We start from the raw sequence: 21,183 nt of genomic DNA, 5'->3' as shown, positions 1-21,183 counted from the left end.
TATATACTATAACCTATAACTAAAACCTAAACCTTAACCTAAACCTATAACCGAAACCTAAACCTAAACCTAAACCTAAACCAAAACCTATAACCTAAACCTTAACCTATAACCTATAACCTAAAACCTAAACTTATAACCTATAACCTAAAATCTAAACCTAAACCTAAACCTATAACCTAAAACCCAAAACCTAAACCTAAACCTAAAACCTAAATGTATTCTCAAATCTCAAAACCTAGACCTACACCTAATCCTAATCTCAACTCCCTAACCTAAACCTAAACCTAAACTTGAAAACCCAAACCTAAACCCGATCCCGAACCCGAACCCGATTGCTGTAATAATGTAGCCCAATCACATGGCAAGAAATAAGAACGTATCCCTTTTAACACATGCCCCTTTTTACAAAGCTTTAATTTTTGTTGTTGTTTCTATTAACTTGAATTGTAGCCCAACCACAAGGCAACAAACAAGAATGTATCCCTTTTAACACATGCCCCTTTTTACAAAGCTTTAATTTTTATTGTTGTTTCTATTAACTTGAATTGAAACACTTTTTTGCATTATTTGCTTGCATTAGTTTTATTTTAATGATCAGTTTTATTTTAAAAAAGTGTGCACTTTTTTGAAAGAAGTTTGTGCAATTCTTCATGATTCTAAATTATAATGTTTTGTTGGTTTAATATATTTTTTTAGATGAAAGACAAAAAGAAAATTGTTGCTGATTTTTTTCCCTTTTTTTTTTTTAAATTTATGATGTCAAACTTATATGTATTTATGCATGGATAAATGTAATGTGGATAAGATTGTTTGTGTTTGGATGGATGTAGTTTATGTTTGGATGAATGTAGTTTATGTTGGATTTACATAGTTTGGGTTTAGATGGATGTGAATGTGAATATGATGAAATATATTATATAACAGGTGTATATCAGGAAGAATACGATGAAATATATTGTAACAAGTGTATATTGACCCTTTCAAATTTGAAAGTGTGCTTTAAAGGCTCATAAGGGACGGTCCATGACAGTCCTTTTTAAGGACGGTCTATGGCTGTCCTTTGAAGGGTCATAAGAGACGGTCCATGACTGTCCTTTTAAAGGACGGTCCATGGCCGTCCTTTGAAGGCTCATCAGAAACGGTCCATAACAGTCTTTTTTAAGGACGGTTCATGACCGTCCTTTTAAAAGACAATCCATGACTGTCCTTTAAAGGCTCATTAGGGACGGTCTATGACAGTCCTTTTTAAGGACGGTCCATGATCGTCCTTTTAAAGGATAGTCGATGGCCATCCTTTGAAGGCTCATAAGAGACAGTCTATGAATGTCCTTTTTTCGTCAATAAGAATGTCGGGTTTCGACCGTTCTTTAAGTAATACAACACGTCAAAATTTGATGGCTCATGCGATGGTCCATGACCATCCTTTTTGGTCATTTGAGACGGTTTTGGACTGTCCTTTTTTCGCTGTTTTGGCGTAGTGATATATATATATATATATATATATATATATATATGTAAGATCACTGTGACAAATTACACAAGATTGTCTAAAAAAATACAAATCACAAGTTCGAAATTTAACTAAAATACCCCAATAATTTTCAGAATCCAAGGATTGAATTTACATCCCTTTCAACAATCCCTGTGACCTGCTTCTTCTGATCACCAGTCGTGACCCTCCCTCATCACCCTAAGAATTATCGTGGCGGTAACGAGAACAACAACGACTTTACATGCGCAAACCCTTGTTTCTCACGGTGATCTACTTTGGAGCAAAGAGTAATAAAAGCATTTCTTCGAATATGTCCTTGAATACATTCAAGACTTATAGCAAAGAGTAATTATCGTTATGGTCAAAATTTCTTCGAATATGTCCTTGAATTCATTCGAGACTTATAGCCGCAAGAAAGAAACCAATGATGAATAGAAACCAACTGAGACCAATACCACAGCAGGGAAGGCGGCTCTCTCTTACAGGCCTTCAGTAATTGTTGCATAACTTGGAACAGCTTGATATCTGTCATCATGATGATAGTGAGGAGGATCGGATGCGACATCTCCAGGCCAAGAAATCGGCTGAGGGATTCCAATTGCTGGTTGAGGACTGCCTTCGTATGTTCTGTGGTGTTGGTGGTGGTGCAGAGGATTGCTGCCAATTCCTAAGCTTTTCCCTTCTTCCTCACTCATCTTTTTACGAGATAGATGGGCTTCTCTTTCTTTTGCAAGAGGAAAGCTTGGCACACCTTGGAACGTTCTATAGTCTTCGACAACCGATTGTAGTTCATTCGTAGTGAGTGGTATGTTGGCAATTTTTTTGTGAACCATTTCTAGGTCGGTTTCACATTCAATCTGTAGTGAGATAGTGTGATTTTTTTGACAAATATTGAGAATTTGTGGAATCAAGCCTGAATTCGGATCAGACAAAAATAAAGCAAACACAATCAAAGCATGCTCAAGTACACGTGAATTTTATGTGAAAAACTCTTATAGAGAAAAGCGCTATGGCACAAGATGATGAATCACTATAAAAGAAAAGGTACAAGAAATGAATGAGCTTATAATTTAAAAATACTCATTTTCTTCTTTTCAAACTCTAGAAATGAATTAGCCCTTCTTAGAATACCTTAATCCCGCAAATACCTTAATATATGTAGTGTTGCACCTAGAATATGAAACAATTCGTTGCAATTATGCAAAATTATACGCACCGTCGATCAAACTATCAATCGATCGACATCGATTGAGTGGTCATCAATCGATCGAGTCAGCATGTTTGATCAATCGAACATGCACAAAAGTGTCCAGATAGTTTTTTTTTTTTTTTTTGTGATTTTTTGTTTATCAATCAACCTGACATTTTGATTGATCAAGACTGTCCAAAATTGTCCAAATATCAATTTGTATAATTCGAGACTTGATCGATCAATCAAACCTCTATTCCATATACAAAGTGAAGACATCTCTTTTTTCTTTTTTGGTGAAACTTCAATATGCAAGAAGTGAAGACATCTCGTAACAACAGATGCATCAAGTGGGGCCCATCGTTTATGTGTCTCTCGTCGATGAATCATGCCATTCATTTCATCAGGTGGGCCATGCTTGTAAATTTAATGGCATAGATAAAACCCAAGCCCAACTGATGAGTTGATGGTGGCGTGATTCTCAGGCCCTTGGCCATACATGCATGCCAGGGCACATGATGAAGGCTTGGATATTGCACACATGTGCCACACGTGTCTTGATTAGCCAACCTCCCAAAACTGCTGTAACTTACTGGGCGTCCGAGCATTCATCGCCGGTTGGGCCCACACGTTCAAATGGTCCAAGTTGTCCAACCAATGAGCACTACAAGGTTCATGGCCGCTTTTGTTGGGTTTAAAACCCCACTTCTTGCTGATGTGTGGCTGCAACCACCATAAAACAGAAAAACAAAAAACTGAAAGAGAAAGAGGACGGAACTGCTGAACTTTTTGAATGCATAGAAACGATTACATTGGTGCCATTTATAGGCTTTTCTCCTTACGTGAAAAGACAAAAAAATCCCTATCTAGATGCTTCCTAACGGCAGCTAAAGAAAGAAAATATCTAGAAAGAAAAATACTATTTATCTAAACACAGCTAGCAATCTAAACTTAGAAAAAAAAATCTAATCTCACAGCTAGCTCACACAGTATGCACAGCTAGCTCATATGATTCTCACACGGTTTTGGATTTGCACAAATCCGCCACCATTTCCAACAGCTTTCAATAATCAATTGGAAAAGGCCAAAGGAGGGTTAGGTAAGAGTGAATGTCGACGGTTCCTCTCGGGATAACCCAGGCCCATCAGGTGGCGGGGGAATCTGCCGCAACCACAAAGGTGACCTTATCTTTGCTTTCTATAGTGGCTGCAGAGTGCTATTCAACTTTTAGGTGGAGGCTAAGGTGGTAGTAGATGGCCTCAACCTATGTGTGGCTCAGAGCCTAAACAGGATTATAGTGGAAAAGTGACTCGAACGTGGTTGTGGACCTTCTTTCCAAGTCCACTGTCACCCCTTGGAACGTTTTCTACTGGTTGAAGAGGATAAACCACATCTGGGGATCAGTCTCGGTTCATTTCATCCACACTTTCCGAGAGGTGAATAGAGTGGCTGATGGTTTGGCTCCTCTAGGCAACAGTGAGCAATGGGACAGAAACTTCACCGACGTTGCCGACCTTCCCCTCCTGCCCCGAGGGGAGCTTCTCCTTGACTGAATGAGGCTTGGCACGGTAAGAGTCCTAGCTTCATTCCCCATATCTCACTCGTCCATCCTCTCCTTTCTGTTTTGGAGGGACTGCTTTTTACCTATATCTCCTCTGTAAAGATGCCTTATAGATGAAATATACAACTCCATTTAAAAAAAAAAAAAAAAAAAATGCACAACGAAAGCTTGGATTACTTTTTCTTTGGTTTGTTTCAATGCATCAAAAGCCTCTAGGCAGTGAAAAAAAAAATAAAAAATGAAGGGTTCATGGCCCACCCATGGGGCGCGGCCTCATGGCGCAGTCCGTTTGATCCGAACATGGGTAATGTGGCCCCCATCAGCGACAAATGCTGGACGGGTGATGGCTCACTTACACATGGACCCCATATTTTAACTTGCAACTCACCGCGTAATTTGTCATAGTAGGGTCCGGTCCGTCGATTTTCTACTTAGGGTGATCCACGTTGCCTTCCAAAGCCATGATTCTTTTGGCAAACGTCTCAAGAAAACAAGTTCTAGATTGTATTTTATTGCGTATTTCATGATTTTTGAAACATTCTATAATGAGTAGAAATTCCAAAATCACAAATAATTTTCAAATGATAAACATGTTTGGCGATTTTTTTATATATATAGAAGTTGTATAGTTGGTGAATTTGAACCATCCATGTCAGAAAGGATGACGGATTCAACAAAACAATTAACAGATATTTGATGAATCTTTCTTATTAGCAATCTATTTTAAGGCCAAAAAAAAAATAAAAAAATCTCTATTTTAAGGCCACAAATTGGACTACTCGTTGGCTGATGGCATTGATTTTCTACCGTTGGCCTTCTAAGGTAGGTCTGCCAAATGGACAACCTGGATTAGCCAACCGTACAGATGTGGACCACATTTTTCCACTGGCAGTTGCAGAGGCTTATCAACTACAGGAGAGTTCCAGTTGTTTTGAGTCAGTTGACTCACCCACCAGTCGAGTTAGAAGTAAAAGAAAAGCTTAACAGGTCATTGACAGGCATGAGTTTTGCACTTGGATAGTCGATTTCGGTCCATTGATCACGGTGTGAGGTATGTTGACAATTTGTTTATGAACCATTGTTAGGTCAGTTTTTTTTTTTTTTTTTTGTTTTTTTTGTTTTTTTTGTTTTTTTTATATATCAAAGGTCTAAGCATTATACTGCTAAATACTAACATAGATAGGATTTCAAATATCACAAAAAAAAAGGTCTACCTGAAAGCAACCCAAGAGAACTAACCTGTAAGACATTGCCTGGCTGACATATAACTGTTGGCTGTATGAGGCATAGCTTTTCTTTGCTTCAAAATAACAAAATTTTCTTGGCTTTACAAAGCCTTAGCACAACTCAGAAATCTGATGTAGAAGGAAGAAAGAGAGAAGAAATACAGAATATTTTAGTCTCTTAAACTGTTTTGCTGCTGCAAACTTCTCACACTTGCTATTGACTTGCTTGCTTTGCTTGCTACAACAGGATACACAAGATGCCAATTTATAGGGATTTGAATGTAGGGTGAAAAGACAAAACTGCCCCTACTAGGAGCTTCTGACACTTAAATGTTTCTAGAAAATACACAAGCATTTTCATCTTCCAAGAGCATCTCCATGGGAAGTGTTACTGTGCTTTGGAAGATGAACAGTCACAGCAACTGCTGGGCTTTGGTTTGCAATTCCAACACTCCCCTCCAAACCAAAACCGGCTTCATTCTGAGCATTGTTCTTAGTCGTTTGAATGCATCTATCGACAATGCCTTTGTGAAAATATCCGCCACCTATTTCGTAGTATGACAATACTCTAATTTCATCGTTTTCTACTTCACATGATCTCTCAGAAAATGGTATCAGGTATCAATGTGTTTGCTGCATCGGATTTTTGGCTAGCTCGATTGCTGACTTGTTATCCACATATATGACTGTGGATTCTTCCTGCGGATGCTTCAGCTCCTTTAGCAGGTTTCTCAACCAAATTCCCTCACATACAGTGGATGTTGCTGCCATGTACTCTACTTCACGTGTGGACAGGGCGACCACACTCTGTTTCTTCGAATTCCATGTGAAAGCAGTCATTCCGAGAAAGAATACATAGCCAGTGATGCTCTTTCTTTCATCTTGATCACCTCCTCAATCACTATCTGAGTATCCATACAATATTACTTCATCATTGTATAGATAGAAAAGACCGAATTCCATTATTCCTTTGACGTACCTGCAGATTCTTTTTGCGGCTAGCCAGTGTGATTCTTTTAGTGCTTCCATGTACCTACTTAGAAGCCCAACACTGTAGATGATATCCGGCCTTGTGATTGTGAGGTACCTTAAGCTTCCAATCAGACTCTTGAACATAGTCGAGTCAACGCTTCTTCCTTCTCCGTCCTTTGTCAGTTTTAAGCCTGTTGCTACAGGTGTGTTTATGGCATTGCAATCGGCCATCTTGAACTTTTCAAGCAATTTCTTAGCATACTTCTTCTGAGATATATAGATGTTACCATATTGTTGTTTCACTTCAATGCTCAGAAAAAAGGACATCAAACCTCCGTCGGTCATCTTGAACTCCTTAAACATGGCCTTCTTGAATTCATCAAATTAAACATCGGTCAACTGTTTCCTGTAAATAGCAAATCATCAATATACAAGCATGCTATGAGCATATCGCCATGAGCATTCTTCTTGACGTAAACTACATGCTCATATGGACATTGGGCGAAACCGTTTTTCTTGAAGATAGTTGTCGATGCGTGCATTCCAAGCACGTGGAGCTTGTTTTAACCCATAGAGGGCTTTCTTCAGTCGATATACCTTGTATTCCTCCCCTTGCATAATAAAGCCTTCAGGCTGGTCAACATAGACCTCTTCTTCTAGAATTCCATTCAGGAATGCAGATTTCAAATCCAGTTGGTAGATCATCAAATTGTGATGGGCTACAAGGGAGATAATCATCCTCACAGTGTCAAGGTAAGTAACAGGAGTGAAAATTTCTTCATAGTCCACCCCATACTTCTATTTGTAGCCCTTTACTACAAGCCTTGCCTTGTAGCGATCAATCTCACCATCAGCATTTTGCTTGATTTTGTACACCCATTTGATGTCAATAGTTTTATGGCTATTAGGGAGTGTAGTCAGCTCCCACGTGTCATTTTTCTCAATGGCATGAATTTCTTCTTTCATAGCAATTCTCCAACATTCTTCTTTTATGACCTCCTGAAATGTCAGAGGCTCATGATCTGCATACAGGCAGAAAAGATTGACTTCTTCAGTTTGCTTATAGATGTCGCTTAAGCTTTTCATTTTTTTAGGTGCCATGGGTGAGGACAAGCTGGCCGAATTTTGACATAATGGAGTGCTTTCAGGAGTGATGGAATGTACTCCTGGACTTCTATGTACTGATGATGCGGCCGAAGAAGGGGTTTCGGGCGCTTGCTCTTGATAGTCATGCCTTTCTTCATGTTCTTCTATTTCAACTAGAATATCTTTGGTCGATTCTTCATCGTTCCATTTTCAAGCTTCTTTCTTACTAAAGACTACATCTTTACTCACCACTACTTTATTGGTTAGTGGATTGTAGAGCTTGTAGGCTTTAGATCCTTCACTGTAGCCAATGAAGATGCATTTTCGCCCCGATCATCAAGTTTCCTTCTTCTTGCTTCTTGAACTTGAGCGTAGGCAACATACCCAAAGATCCTTAGGTGCGCCATGCTCGATTTGTAGCCACTCCATTCCTCCTGTGCTGTCATGTTTCTTACGCTCTTGGTTGGACACCGATTGAGCAGGTAGGAAGTACATGCAACTGCCTCTGCTCAGAAGCTCTTTGGCAGGCCTTTCTCCTTCAGCATGATCCTCATCATGTCGAGGATGGTGTGGTTCTTCCGTTCCGCAATTCCATTCTGTTGTGGTGTGTAAGCTACAGTATGTTATTGCTTAATATCATGTTCCTTGCAAAAATCTCAAAATGCATTTGAGGTGTACTCTCCCCCATTGTCGGATCTGAGTACTTTAATTTTGTGACCACTTTCAAATTCAACACGAGCTTTGAAAATTTTAAAGATAGTGAAAGCAGAAGATTTTTCTTTGATGCAATACACCCAAAGTGTTTTGCTGAAATCATCAATGAAGGTAAAAAAGTATTTATTACCTCCAAGAGAGAGTGTTTCAAGTGGTCCACAAATATTAGTGTGAACCAACTGAAGTGGTTCATTTGCTCTTCTAGACACTCCACTTGGAAAAGAGTTCCTTTGTTGTTTGTCAAGTGTGCATGCCTCACACACATATTCTAGAGTTTCAATAGCCGGCAAGCCATGCACCATGCTTGATGAGGATAAGAGTTTAGGGCCACTGAAATGGAGATCCCCAAAGCGAAGATGTCATCTCCATGAATCATTCTTCACGATTCCATAGAGACACTTCTCAGCCTTTGTTTAATATGGAGTGGAAACATGCGATTCTTCGCCATTTGAACTTGAGCCACAAGTCTTCTTTGAGCATCTCTTATAGAGAAAGAATAGTTCTCCATGTGTATGACATACCCCTTCTCAAGGAGTTGGCTGATACTGAGGATGTTATTTTTCAGGTTTGGTACATAATACACATTAGAGATGTAATTTGGCTCACCATTCTTCTGATAGATTTTAACTTTTCCTTTACCTATCACGGGTACCTTTAATGAGTCACCAAAACTCACATTGTCACGAACTCCTTCTATGAGTTCCACGAAAAGTTCTTTGTTACCACTCATGTGGTTGCTTGTACCCGTATCGAGATACCACACATCTGGCCATTCACATGCCTTTTCTTTTGTGAGGAGGAATGTGGAGTCTTCTTATTCATGGTGTGATGCTTTAGCATAGTCAGATCGTTCATCTTGATCCACTTTGCTCCAACACTTAGAGGCATAATGGCTGAATTTCTTGTAATTGTAGCATTGAACGTTCTTTGTGTTTCCACGACCACGTATGAACCGACATCTACCATTTCCTTTTCCACAGAAACTGGTAAACTTTTGTTGATTTTGTTGATGGCTTGAATGATATCCACGCCCTCTGCCTCTTGCACGATTGCTAGTGTCACGGCCGCCTCGTTGTGTATGGCCATTCTTTTGTTCATTTATAGTCAACTTAGACTCTAAGGCATGTTCAAGCATTGAACCAGCATTCTTTTGCATTTGTTGCTCATGCACTTACAACGATCCCATCAGTTCCACAATGGACAGTTTTTTCAAGTCCTTTGATTCTTCGATCACCACAACCACGTGCTCAAACTTGGTTGTGAGATATCGCAATGCCTTTTCCATGACACGTATGTCTTCAACTTTTTCTCCATTTCTTTTTAAATTGTTAATAATAACAATTAGACTTGAGAAGTAGTCAGAGATACTTTCACCTTCCTTCATATGCGCCGCTTCGAACTCAGCTCTTAGTGTTTGAAGGCGAACCCGCTTCACTCGATTAACAACCTTGAAGATGGTGTCAAGGGTATCCCAAACTTGCTTGCTTGATGTCGATTTGGCAATCTTTTCAAAGGTTGATTCATCTAACCCTTGATAGAAGAGGAACAAAGCCTTGTTGTCTTTCTTCCTTTGATTTTTGAGAACGATCTTTTCTTCGTTGGTGAAGGCGACTTCTTCCTCCATAGTGGGTTCTACATACCCAATGGTGACGATCTCCCATAATTCTTGTGATTCGAACAACGCCTTCATTTGGATGCACCATGTTAAGGGTCGAATATTGCATATCAGACCCTAGTTATTGCCAGGATTTACAAACATAATACTGTTTATCGGCCTGATTTAATCATGTTTGGGATGCAAGGCGTATTTACGAGCCTGGACTGAGAAAGGGTACAAAAAGCATGGATTTAATGGTCTGAAGTCACCAAGGCAAGCGACGGACCCTAGGAGACCAAGATCGATAGATTTGCATGCTAGGGATCCAAGAAAATCGAGAAATTGAAGCTCAAGTGGCCTGAAAAGTGTCCAGAATGCAAGATCATAGGGTTCTCACCATCTGATCAGTTCGAAACTCCATACGTGGCCTGAGGACCATAAATTAACCGTACACGTCGAATTTCATCTGTTCAGTACCTCTGGAAGTGTCCCAATGGACAGATCAACCTATAAATTAGTGAATTAAGGCCCACCTGATATCTGGATGCGCTCCAATTTTGGTTTCAACGGTATACATGAGGTGAAAACGTGGATGGATGGATTGGATTTTGCATATACATCAGGGCGAGACCCACTCTATGAAGGTGGAGTGCACAGAAGCCGTGCACTCGCCGTGCACGGAGTGAGCCAAGTCAGTCAGCAAGCGCTCACCCGACTCCCGTTTCTGCTGCGCGAAATCAAGCAACAGGGACCTGCGGTCCAGCCTTGTGGGCCACCATCGTGACTTAAAGGTCCGATCTGGACCGTCTATCAGAATCCTATAGGTCCTCTAACCATCGCCTAGGTGGTGGAATCCCGAAAGATGAGGGATATTTGATTTCATCCATTAAAACAGACGATAGACGGTGGAAGAAAAACATCGATGGACCACACCAAAACTCAACAAAAACCAGCCCATTCTGACCGAAAAATCGAGATAAATCCGGTGGACGGCTTGGATTGATCATTTGAAGCTGATTATGGACCCCACCATCAGACAGCGTAGGTGCGTAACGCACTCTATTTCGCAGCCGGACGCTGTCCGGCTTTCGCGGCGGGTTGTGCGCTCTTGGGGGCGATCGGACGGCTGATCTGAACTGTTCATCATGTAGGTTGGCCAAGAAACTCCCAGAGGACGTTCTCCTTTTAGAAAGAAAGCAAGAAAAATGGGAGTGGGAGGCTCCGAATTTGACTGCGTAAGGTTTATTCACGCAGCCAAATCATCTGCGGACTGCTGTGCGTAAAGAGAGCTTCCGCAGCTGACTCGTCCGCGGACTCCAGCCCTCCACCGCCCCTGGATGTATAAAGGAGAAAAACAGAAGAAAAGAAAGGGGGGGAGCATTGAAGGAGGAGCCGTGGCTGGAAGGATAGGAAGCTGGAAGCTGGAACGGGAGAGAGAGAGAAAGAGAAGAGAAGTTTTTCTTGATTTTAATATATTTGCTGTGTTCTTTTTCTTTTCTTCTTTTTCTTTGGTTTATTTGTTTATTTTAGCCCATTCATGTGTGGCTAAACCCCTTAGCTAGGGCTAAGAGGTGAAGCCTGTAGCGAGATGGGAGGTTCTACTCTATGCTGTTAATGTAAATTCATGGACTGAATTTGTTTTTATTTGATTATGGAAGGAATGTTTTTAGTCTTTAATGGTCTGTTGTGATTGAAATTACAATGGGTCTGCAATGGCCTTGAATATTTCTTTTTCCCTTTTTTATGACACCAGGAAGCCCTGTTGTTCACCATCATCTCCTGGGCATGGTTGAATGATGGTACCCTTCCTAACTTTCATGCACTGTTGATTGGTTGGTAATTAGTTTAATCCTGTTGTTTGCTTTATCTCCTAGGCATAGTTAGATGATGGAATTCATTCTAATTTATATACCTTTCATCTCTTGAAAACCAGATCAAGTAAGTTCAGTTTAAATTCCATAATTCTTAATGCAGGCATAAGATCTCCCTGATCTCTACAAGTGGATCCTCTGAATCCCTAGTTTCCTTCCTCTGAATTCCTTAAGTTTCGATAATTATCCCACAATTATTCATTAAATTCTATTTGATTGAGATTACATCTTTTGCTAGTTCTAGATCTAGTTAGTTCCAGATCACGTACAAGTTTCAGTCCCTGTGGATTCGACCTCGGTCTTACCGAGTTTATTACTACGTCACAACCCTATACTTAGGGAGTGAACACACCACTTTTCATAATCGTCTTTAGACAACTTAGGAACCTGTGGCTGGATTGAGCTGGCCATCTTTTTTTATTTTTTAAAGAAGGAATGATTGATTTTATTTTTTTAAAAAATGAAGGGAGAGAGATGAAATAGAAAACAATTTTTTTCTTAGCTAGAAAAACTTTTGAAAACTGATTTTTTTAGCCGAAAAAAAAAAACTTTTGAAATCTGATTTTTTGTCGAAAAAACTGCTAAAATCTGATTTTTATTTTTTTTGGACAGATTTTTTTCTTGAAATCTGCTTTTCTTTTTTTTTTTTTTTTTTTTGGGGGCTGAAAAAATTGCTGGCAACTTCAACCTGAAAAAAAAACTTGGCTTTGCAATCTGATTTTTGAACAGATTTTTTTCTTCAGGAAAAAAAATCTGTACTTGGCTGAAACAATTGCTGGAAACTTCTTCCAAAAAAAAAAAAAACAACTAGGCTCTGATACCAGTTTGTTGGCTGTATAAGCCACAGCTTTTCTTTGCTTCAAAATAACAAAATTTTCTTTGCTTTACAAAGCCTTAGCACAACTTAGAAATTTGATGCAGAAGGAAGAAAGAGAGAAGAAAAACAGAATTTTTTATTCTCTTAAACTGTTTTGCTGCTACAAACTTCTCACACTTGCTATTGACTTGCTTGCTTTGCTTGCTACAACCGGATACACAAGATGCCAATTTATAGGCTTTTTTTCTTTTCTTTTCTTTTTTTTTTTCTTTTTTTTTTTCTTTTTTTTTTTGTGCCAATGCCAGAAATTTCATTGAACAGAGAAATGTACAGTATTTCGGGAGGGCTGGAACAAAAAGACCACGGACCGCTTCTATCGTGACAAGAAGCTATGAACAAAGACTTCGAACAAGAAAAGGCAAAAGGAATAGAGAAGGGGAAGAGAACAGAGAAGAGCCGGCTAAGGCCGTCTCATGGAGCCAAGCCTTGTGCTATCGAGGACAAGTGTTCCTCTTATAGGCAAAGGGAGGTTGAAGCTTCGCCAAAAAATTTTGTCAGGGCCCCCATCACTCGCCAACAAGTGTTCCTCTAATAGGCATTTGAATGTAGGGTGAAAAGACAAATTGGCCCTGCTAGGAGCTTCTAACACTTAAATGTTCCTATAAAATACACAAGCATTTTCATCTTCCAAGAGCATCTCCATGGGAAGTGTTGCTGTGCTTTGGAAGATGAACAGTCATAGCAATTGCTGGGCTTTGGTTTGCAATTCCAACAGTAACCAGTTCCGAAATTAGACCGGCTGATATATAACCAGTTCTAACAAAAACAATCCATAAATACCGTAAACGCCCAAAATTCCAGTAGCAAACCGGCTAAACAAGGTTTGTTGGTAATATGACAACTTGACAAGGATCATGAGAAGGCGGAGTAACTCGACAACAGCTGCAACACGACGACACATGACTGACTTGATGTTGGCTTGATCTTAGGGCACTGGCCATACACCCCAGGGCGCATGATTAAGGCTTGGATCAAGCACATGAGTGCCACGCATGTATGGGATTAGACAACCTCCCAAAGCTACTCATGTAACTGACTGGGTGTCTGTACTTAGGCCGTCCAAGCATTCGTTGTTGGCAGGGCTCACACAATCATATTATCCAAGCTGTCCAACCAATGGGCACTCTATGGTTCATGGCCCATATGGGGGGAACGACTGTATGGAACGGTTCATTTGATTCGAACATGTAGTAATGTGGACCTATCAGCAAGAAATGCTGGACTGATGATGGTCAACTTACAGATCCCATAATTTTAGGGTCAACCCACCATGTCCTTTGTCATGGGAGAATCCGGCCGGTCAATCTTCTACTTCAGTTGATCAATGTCGCCTTACAAGGGCGTGATTCTTTTACCAAGTGTCTCCACTGTTGCTTTTCATTCTTTGTTCGACTGTAACAAAGATTATGAAATTCCATTAAAAAAAATAAGTTCTTTTTGGATTGCATTTTATTCCTTTACCTAAAAATTCCTCTTTGTTTATTTATTTATTTATTTATTTATTTATTTATCAGAATGCTTAATGCCATATTATTTAGAAAAAAAAAAACACCATAAGTATCCAAGCACACAAGGTAAATAGTCTAATACGAGCTACTCTAGCTTTAACACTAGAGACGGGGAAAAGGCTCCAGAATATAGCTAAAGCAGGCGCAAGTAAACAAGCCAAACATAACAAACTGCACTTCAAGACAAAAACTAAAGAGAGGTATGTGCTACTCCTCAGAACTACTCATTATATACTAGAAAAATAGCTACCACTGCTAACTACTGGGATTCAAGCAATCCAACCAGTCCCAAAATCCGCTTTCATCTGCACAAGCTATCCCTCCACGAGCGAGATAACAATCCGAACCAGATTTCGGGAGTAAGAAAAGGAAGATTCCTCAAAATAAGTAATACCCAGTTGACGTCGCAGCCAGCTGCATTTTACTACTGTTGAGCCTGCCTGGACTGAGCACCTCCATAGCCACCACCATAACCACCAGAGGGGCCATTTACCTGGGTGGCAACATAGCCATCACCCCTTCCTCCTGCATTCATATAGCCAGAATTCCCATTGGCATCACCTATAACAGAGAACTCATCAAATCAAGCACAAGATCACTCTTAGCCTAATTATTAGGCTGAACATCTGTTATAACGGAGGACTCCTCAAATCATGCACAAGATCAATCTTATCCTGATTATTAGGCTGCACATCTGCTTGTGACAGCTAGAAATTTCTGTAACAGCTAGAATAAATTCTATATATTTCCATTCAAACAATTGTAAAAGAAATATTCTTCCAAGACAACAATAAGAAATTAAGTGTCAATATTTTCAAACTTCATCATCACCATAGCCACTGCCCATGTAACCAGTACCTGCCCCCTGTTGGTCTCCCCCACCACCACCAGCATTAGCATTTGAGGTGCTTGAAGCACGCCCCCCTACAGCACCATAGCTGCTAGGATTAGCATACCGTTAGTTCCCACCATAACCACCATAACCGTATCCCTGGTTCCCATAACCCGTGGCCCCACCTGGAGATTGGCCTGATTGTGCAGGAACAGTCCCAGCACTACCAGCAACAGCTGAACCAGGACCATTCCAACCTGCAGCTCCATACCCTGTATTTGCACCATAGCCAGCAGAGCCATATCCAGAAGAAGCTTGATTGTTCCATGGGCTTCTTGGGGCACCAGGTGGGCCACTAACATAACCCGGATTAGGAGCTTTTCCATAGGCCCCGGCAGGGCCACCATACCCAGCATTAGCACTACCATAGCCACCAACGCCATAACCGCCATAACCAACGCCATTACTTGCTGCACCATATCCATAGCCAGGTGTACCATAGGCGGAAGAACCATATGCCGGAAAACCACCTCCAGACGCCTGAGGCTGCATGTACCTATTAGCATTACCATCATATGAGCTGGTGTTGACACCAGAACCACCATAGCTCTGATAGCCCCCACTACCAGTAGAGCGGCCACCACTGCCAGGATTTGCATCTTTTGGAAGAGCACGTTTGACTTCCACAAGTTTTCCGTTCAACTCATGGAAGGACTTGTGTAGAACTCTATCGACAGCATCCTCAGTATCAAAGGAGATAAAACCGAATCCACGAGGACGTTGGGTGGTTTGATCATACATTACTACTGCATCAGTTACTTGGCCGTAATTCTCAAAATATTGACGGAATCCTTCTTCTGTTAAAGTGGGAGGTAGCCCTCCAACGAATATCTTCTTGGTATTAATATTGCCGCCACCTGGAACATTTCTCCCTGCATTGGGGTTTCCAGATCGAGAGGTGTGCTGTTCTTCTCTTGACAATGCCCTTTTAGCCTCCACCGTCCTTCCATCAATGGTGTGCTTGTCCTGAAGAACATGATCGAGAACGGAGGGATCTGAAAAATTTATGTTGGAGGGTAAAAATTCCTCTTTCATATAAGTTTTACCATGAAATGCCTTAAAAGTTTATATTTACAAAATCGTACTTCCTAATTTATGGTAGAGGGTAAAAATATGTTTTTCCCCATCCATTCTCATCCATCCCCTCGCCTGGAGACTGGTTGCAGATGACCGAGTACGTACTTGGCTCCAATAAATCACTAAAATCACGTCTCATCGTATTCCCAGCATCTTTCACCAACTCTTCAGGTTGGCCTCTTAGCATTTAACCTGTGGTGCCCCACCTTGATGTCTGTCTTGTATAACCATGCATCAATATATTTTTCTAATTCATTTTAAGTAATAGGGAGAAAATGAAGCAGATCCAAATTTCAGGTGGACCACACCATGGGAAGTAGTGTTGATCAGCCATTAAAAGATTTTTGGGGGCCACAAAATTTCGATCAAGTTGATATTTGAGTTTTCACTTCATTTAGGTCTGTGTGACCTCATCAATAGGTTGGATGGCAAATAAATGTTCTGATGTGCTCTAAGAAATTTCTAATGGTGGGCGTTTAACCACCACGGTGTCCTATGGCATGGTCCACTTGAGATTTGTATCTGTATCATTTTTGGCTCACGCCCTTAAAATGAGCTGGAAAAACGAATGGATGGAGTGGATATGCAACGCATATATCAAGGTGGGCCAGCGACAAGTACAGTATAGGGATTCTGCGAGGCCTGGCCCTGCTCTCATTTTATGGGAGATTTTGAACACAAGAAACGGCACGCGCTTTGAAGACACCCGCTCTCATTCTATGGGAGATTTGGATCACAAGAAACGGCACGTGCTTTGAAGACACCTAGATTAGAGTGGACCCGACAATTGCTAGGATCTGTAGTTGGTTTACCCACATTGCTACCTATTTCCTGCTCCCGCCCTATAGAGATCGAAATATCATGAAGGTTGTCCAGGATTTGGGGCTCTCTCCAAGGCAAGATAATAGGCCACTATCAATAGTCAAATGGAGGTGACTGATGGAGGGATGGATTAAATTGAATGTAGAAGGGTACTTGGGATAGTATAGTGGGAGAGTTTGTAGAGATGAAATAAAGGAACTTATATTTGCATTTACCAAAGGCTATGGTGTGGGGTCCAACTTTCAAGCCAAAGCTAAAGCAGTGGTGGACGGGCTGAATCTATGTTTGGATCATGAGTTAAGTAGAGTGGAGGTAGAAGGTGACTCGTTAGCGGTAGTGGACTTGTTCTCTAAGGAAGGTCGAGTCCCATGGAATATCTACTACGGGAAGAAACGTTTTGATTTAATTTGGGGCATCGCCTAAGTCTCAATTGAGCACATCCCAAGGGATGCCAATAACGTGATTGATGGCTTGGCTCGCTTGGTTAGTGCCAATCAGTTGGATAGGGAATTTTTTGCGGTTTCGGCCGTTCTGCTCCTTACCCGGGGCGAGCTTGTTCTAGACCAGTCGGGTCCTAGGCGGTTAGGGAGAGTTAATAGTGTAAGGGTTAGAGGTTACGATGGGCTGGCATGACCTCCTTTTTGTTGTGATGGGTCAGCCTGAATGTACCGTCTGTCGCCACAAAGATTTAAGATATAAATCAAATTAATATTATTTTTTTAAAAAAAAGGTGGGCTCATGGTCTAGGATTTATCTAATGCAGTAACGCCCTAACCTAATCGAATGGCCTCCCATCCCAATTGTCTCTACTAGGGAAGGATTTTGTCTCATGGGTGGGACCACCCTGTTGTGTTTTTGAAATCCACTTCGAGCATTGAGTGCATCATCCATTTTAGGCGCATGACTTAAAAATCAGGCCTATTTTTTATCCAGGTGTACTATAATATTGGAAAGAGTGTACATGGCGATGAACACTCTAAATTATATCTCTTGATGTGACCCACCTGAATCATGGATTATCTTATTTTTGGGCCCTAGGCCTAAGTGCTTTCATGGCATCTAATGGTTGGAGTGGATTTCTTATAATCATTATGGTGGTGTTAAGACTAAAATATTGCATAGTTATCTTTTCAATTATACTAGTTTCTCATGCATTCAAAGACTTATTCAAAGCCTCAATTGATCTAATTATACACATTTTCTACATGTGAGGTACTTCAAATACTAAGGATGAATATTTTCTTAAAGATGAAGAATTAAAACTCAAAAGAATTGACGATGAAGAGTTAAAGATTTGGAGATAAGAAGTGATGATTCAAAGTGTTAAGCATCAAAGGAAAAGAAGTGTCAAAGTGGTGAGAGCAACCGAAAATCAAGCTACGAAAGAACAGGAAAATCTTTAGAGCTTCGATCCAGCAATCGATAGTCGGGTTCGACCGATCGAAGACGTCTCGATTGATCGGGAAGAGTGATCGAGCAGTGTCGAAATACAACAACAACTCTTTAGATAAATATAAGGACTTTTGACTGGTCCACCGATCGATATGAGGAGGAAATTCAAAAGGTTTTTTTTTTTTTTTTTTTTGAGGGAAACACAATCTATGAGCATTTTTTAAAGATGTTTTGGTAAAAAGATGAAATTAAACACACTATCAAAAGCATACACTCATTACAAGAACCAAAAGTATTTTTCTTCAGTTGGAGAAACCAGGAAAATGATGGGGGATCAAAACTGTTGCCTAGGCCTCGACTCTGCCATAGTAACTCTGATTGCCCTACCCTTCAAGTCCACCCCCATCAAGTGAAGAAATTGCACTATCAACCTCATCAGCAGAGCTGTATGTGACGAAGCCAAAACCTCTTGATCCACCACTTTCCCTGTCATACACCACCTTGGCCTCCATAACCTTCCCTTGTTTGCTAAAGAGGGACTCGAGAGCTAAATCATCTACACCCCATGAAAGATTACCTACATATACCCGGTTGGCAGAATCAAAATTTCCCCCGCCGAAAGATCATCCTTCCAAGGTGGGGGTCCAGAATTGATCACCCTTAGTGCTCTCCCATCAAGTTCATAGCCATTGAAATGCTATGCAACTGCTTCAACTTCCTTAGGTGTAGACATTGTCACGACCCAAACCCTCGACTTCTTCCCGTCAGTTTGTCATAAATAACCTCGACCTTCTTGACCACCCTAGCTTACTTGAACAACCCAGCAAGCTCCGCACTATTGACGCTAAAGGGAAGATTCCCAACAAAGTGTTTCAGCTCCGAAGGGAAATTCGCCTCCTCCCCCTCTTCTGCTTCTTCTTCTTCCTGCACATATTGAGATGAGACAGCGACTCTTTGGATGAAAGCCGACGAACAAAAACTCCTCGTCGACGAGGGTTTTATAGAGAGAGATTGGGAAACTGAGAATGAGATAGGTTTCATGGTTTTGAAAGATGGGAAGGAAGAGAGAGAAGGAAAGGAGGTTTTAGAGAGGATTAGGATTTTGGAAGAGATAGAAGGGAGGATTAGAGAAGCAGCAGAGGAAGCCATTGCTGCTGCTGAGAGCTAGAGGGGAGGAAATTCAAAAGTTAGTTACTATACAATTTTGTGAACTTTCAATCGATGTCGTCAACAAATCAACACATACAATAGGTCGACGATATGTGCAACTGCATAACTTTAAGTTGGTTTGTGAAATTTCTAGATGGGTGCATAAATTGAATCTCTAAAACTATTACAAGGGCTCTTTTATATGTCTGTAATCATCAATCTAGGATTTTGGAGAAGGAGATTGTGGAGAGGAAGCTTTCCTAGCATCGTTCCACTGTCGAAACTTCAGTTCTAGTTTGATTTCTTTCTATTTTGTTTAAGCTATTAGTCATGATTGGCTAGTCTCTTAGATAAGGCTAAGGGCTAAACCTTTTGATGGCTTATTTATATTTAATTCATTTTCAATTAAAGTTTTTAGGTTTTCATGTTGAATTATGGTTGGATGTGATTGAATTCCTAGATAGGAGAAAGAATTAATATGTAAAATTGATAGATCTATTCTTGCTTCCGATTACAATAATTTTGATTCCCTACGATTGATTACCTAAATCTTCACGAGAGACCAACCTATCATAATTCTAATCTATATTGGATTTTTTTTATTGAATTTACTATTATATCTTTCAATTAGAATGGATCAGAATTTAGTTCTAATTGAGTTATCAACTTAGGAATTGATCTGAGAGCGAATTCCTTCGAAAATGGAGGAACGAGACCCCTCGTGGACAAGCGTTGACCCTCAAAAATTGCCACGCTCCCCTTTTTCCATTTTCGCTGCAAATCTCTCTTACGACACATCAATAGATGATCTCCATCCTATTTTCGGAAGATTTGGGAAGCTCAAAGATGTTTTCATCCCTTGGAATAGGAACCTCAACCGATCCAGAGGATTCACATTCATTCATTTTGTTTATGAACAAGAGGCATTCAACGCCATTCAATGTCTCCATGATAGAAAGATTGATGGTCGGATAGTGCACATTGATTGGTCAAAGAAACAGAGTCGAGGTTCATCCCAGAAACAAAATCACCTAGATCCAGCCACATCTATCCCTAACAAGCCTCCTCTAAGGAAATATGCATACGCTAATGGGACGTCTGATGCTCAAGATTCTGATCCGAGTAGAAGCCCTGCGTACCGGGTGTCAGATCCTCTCAGGGCGCCTTCATATAAGGAAGTTTTACGGTCGAGGCGTCCGGTGAGAGACGGGCCGGAAGTAAATATGCCCATACCTCCTCAGCCTGGTAGGGAGATCCCAATCCCTTCCATGATTCAGACTAATGACCATGCGGTCAAGCGTATCTTGCGGTCTCTCTCCTGTGCCCTTATCACTACGGTTGAGGAAGAAGGTGTCTCCATCCTTCATCTCATCGATGTCTTCTGAGAATCACCATTTGCCTGACTTCAGGTAGACTTTACTAGAGTGGCTACTCTCCAGATTCTCCTGAAATTCCAGTCCAAAGAAGAGAGGTCGATGTTTGTTGCAAATCTTAACCTCCACCAGAAAATGAGGATTTTGACTGCTGAAATCTGGAAGCAGGAATTGGCTGCTCTACGTCAAGGGGTCTGGATCTGTCTGTTTAGTATCCCACCCCATGCTTGGTTCCCAGAGGCCATCGAAAGCATGGCCAGAAGCTTTGGTAAAGTTCTAGAGATAGACAGTCTGGCCACACTGGGAGTGTTCCAAGGTTTTGCTAGGATTCGTATTCAACCGTCTCCAACCCTTCTCATTCACAAGCTCAGATTCATGGTGG

At 40.8% G+C, this 21,183-nt stretch overlaps 1 protein-coding gene and 1 pseudogene across 1 annotated transcript; one reads left to right on the top strand and one right to left on the bottom strand.

Moving 5' to 3' along the window:
- Window positions 1-14,226: 14,226 nt before the first annotated feature.
- On the bottom strand, window positions 14,227-19,320 carry LOC131217297 (heterogeneous nuclear ribonucleoprotein 1-like; annotated as a pseudogene).
- Window positions 19,321-20,129: 809 nt separating this feature from the next.
- Window positions 20,130-20,813, top strand: LOC131217296 (serine/arginine-rich splicing factor SC35-like). Its single transcript, XM_058212206.1, has one exon. It carries the CDS (start codon window positions 20,130-20,132, stop codon window positions 20,811-20,813), a length of 684 nt encoding a protein of 227 aa, XP_058068189.1.
- Window positions 20,814-21,183: the final 370 nt, after the last annotated feature.

The sequence above is a fragment of the Magnolia sinica genome, chromosome 10 (genome assembly GCF_029962835.1).
Source record: "Magnolia sinica isolate HGM2019 chromosome 10, MsV1, whole genome shotgun sequence".
Taxonomy (NCBI): Eukaryota; Viridiplantae; Streptophyta; class Magnoliopsida; order Magnoliales; family Magnoliaceae; genus Magnolia; species Magnolia sinica.
The sequence above is the reverse complement of the archived record's forward strand: the minus strand, read 5'-3'. Positions and strand labels throughout refer to the sequence as shown.

Excerpts from the sequence above, each read along its gene's own strand:
- LOC131217296 (XM_058212206.1), top strand. The coding sequence starts at position 20,130 with ATGGAGGAACGAGACCCCTCGTGGACAAGCGTTGACCCTCAAAAATTG.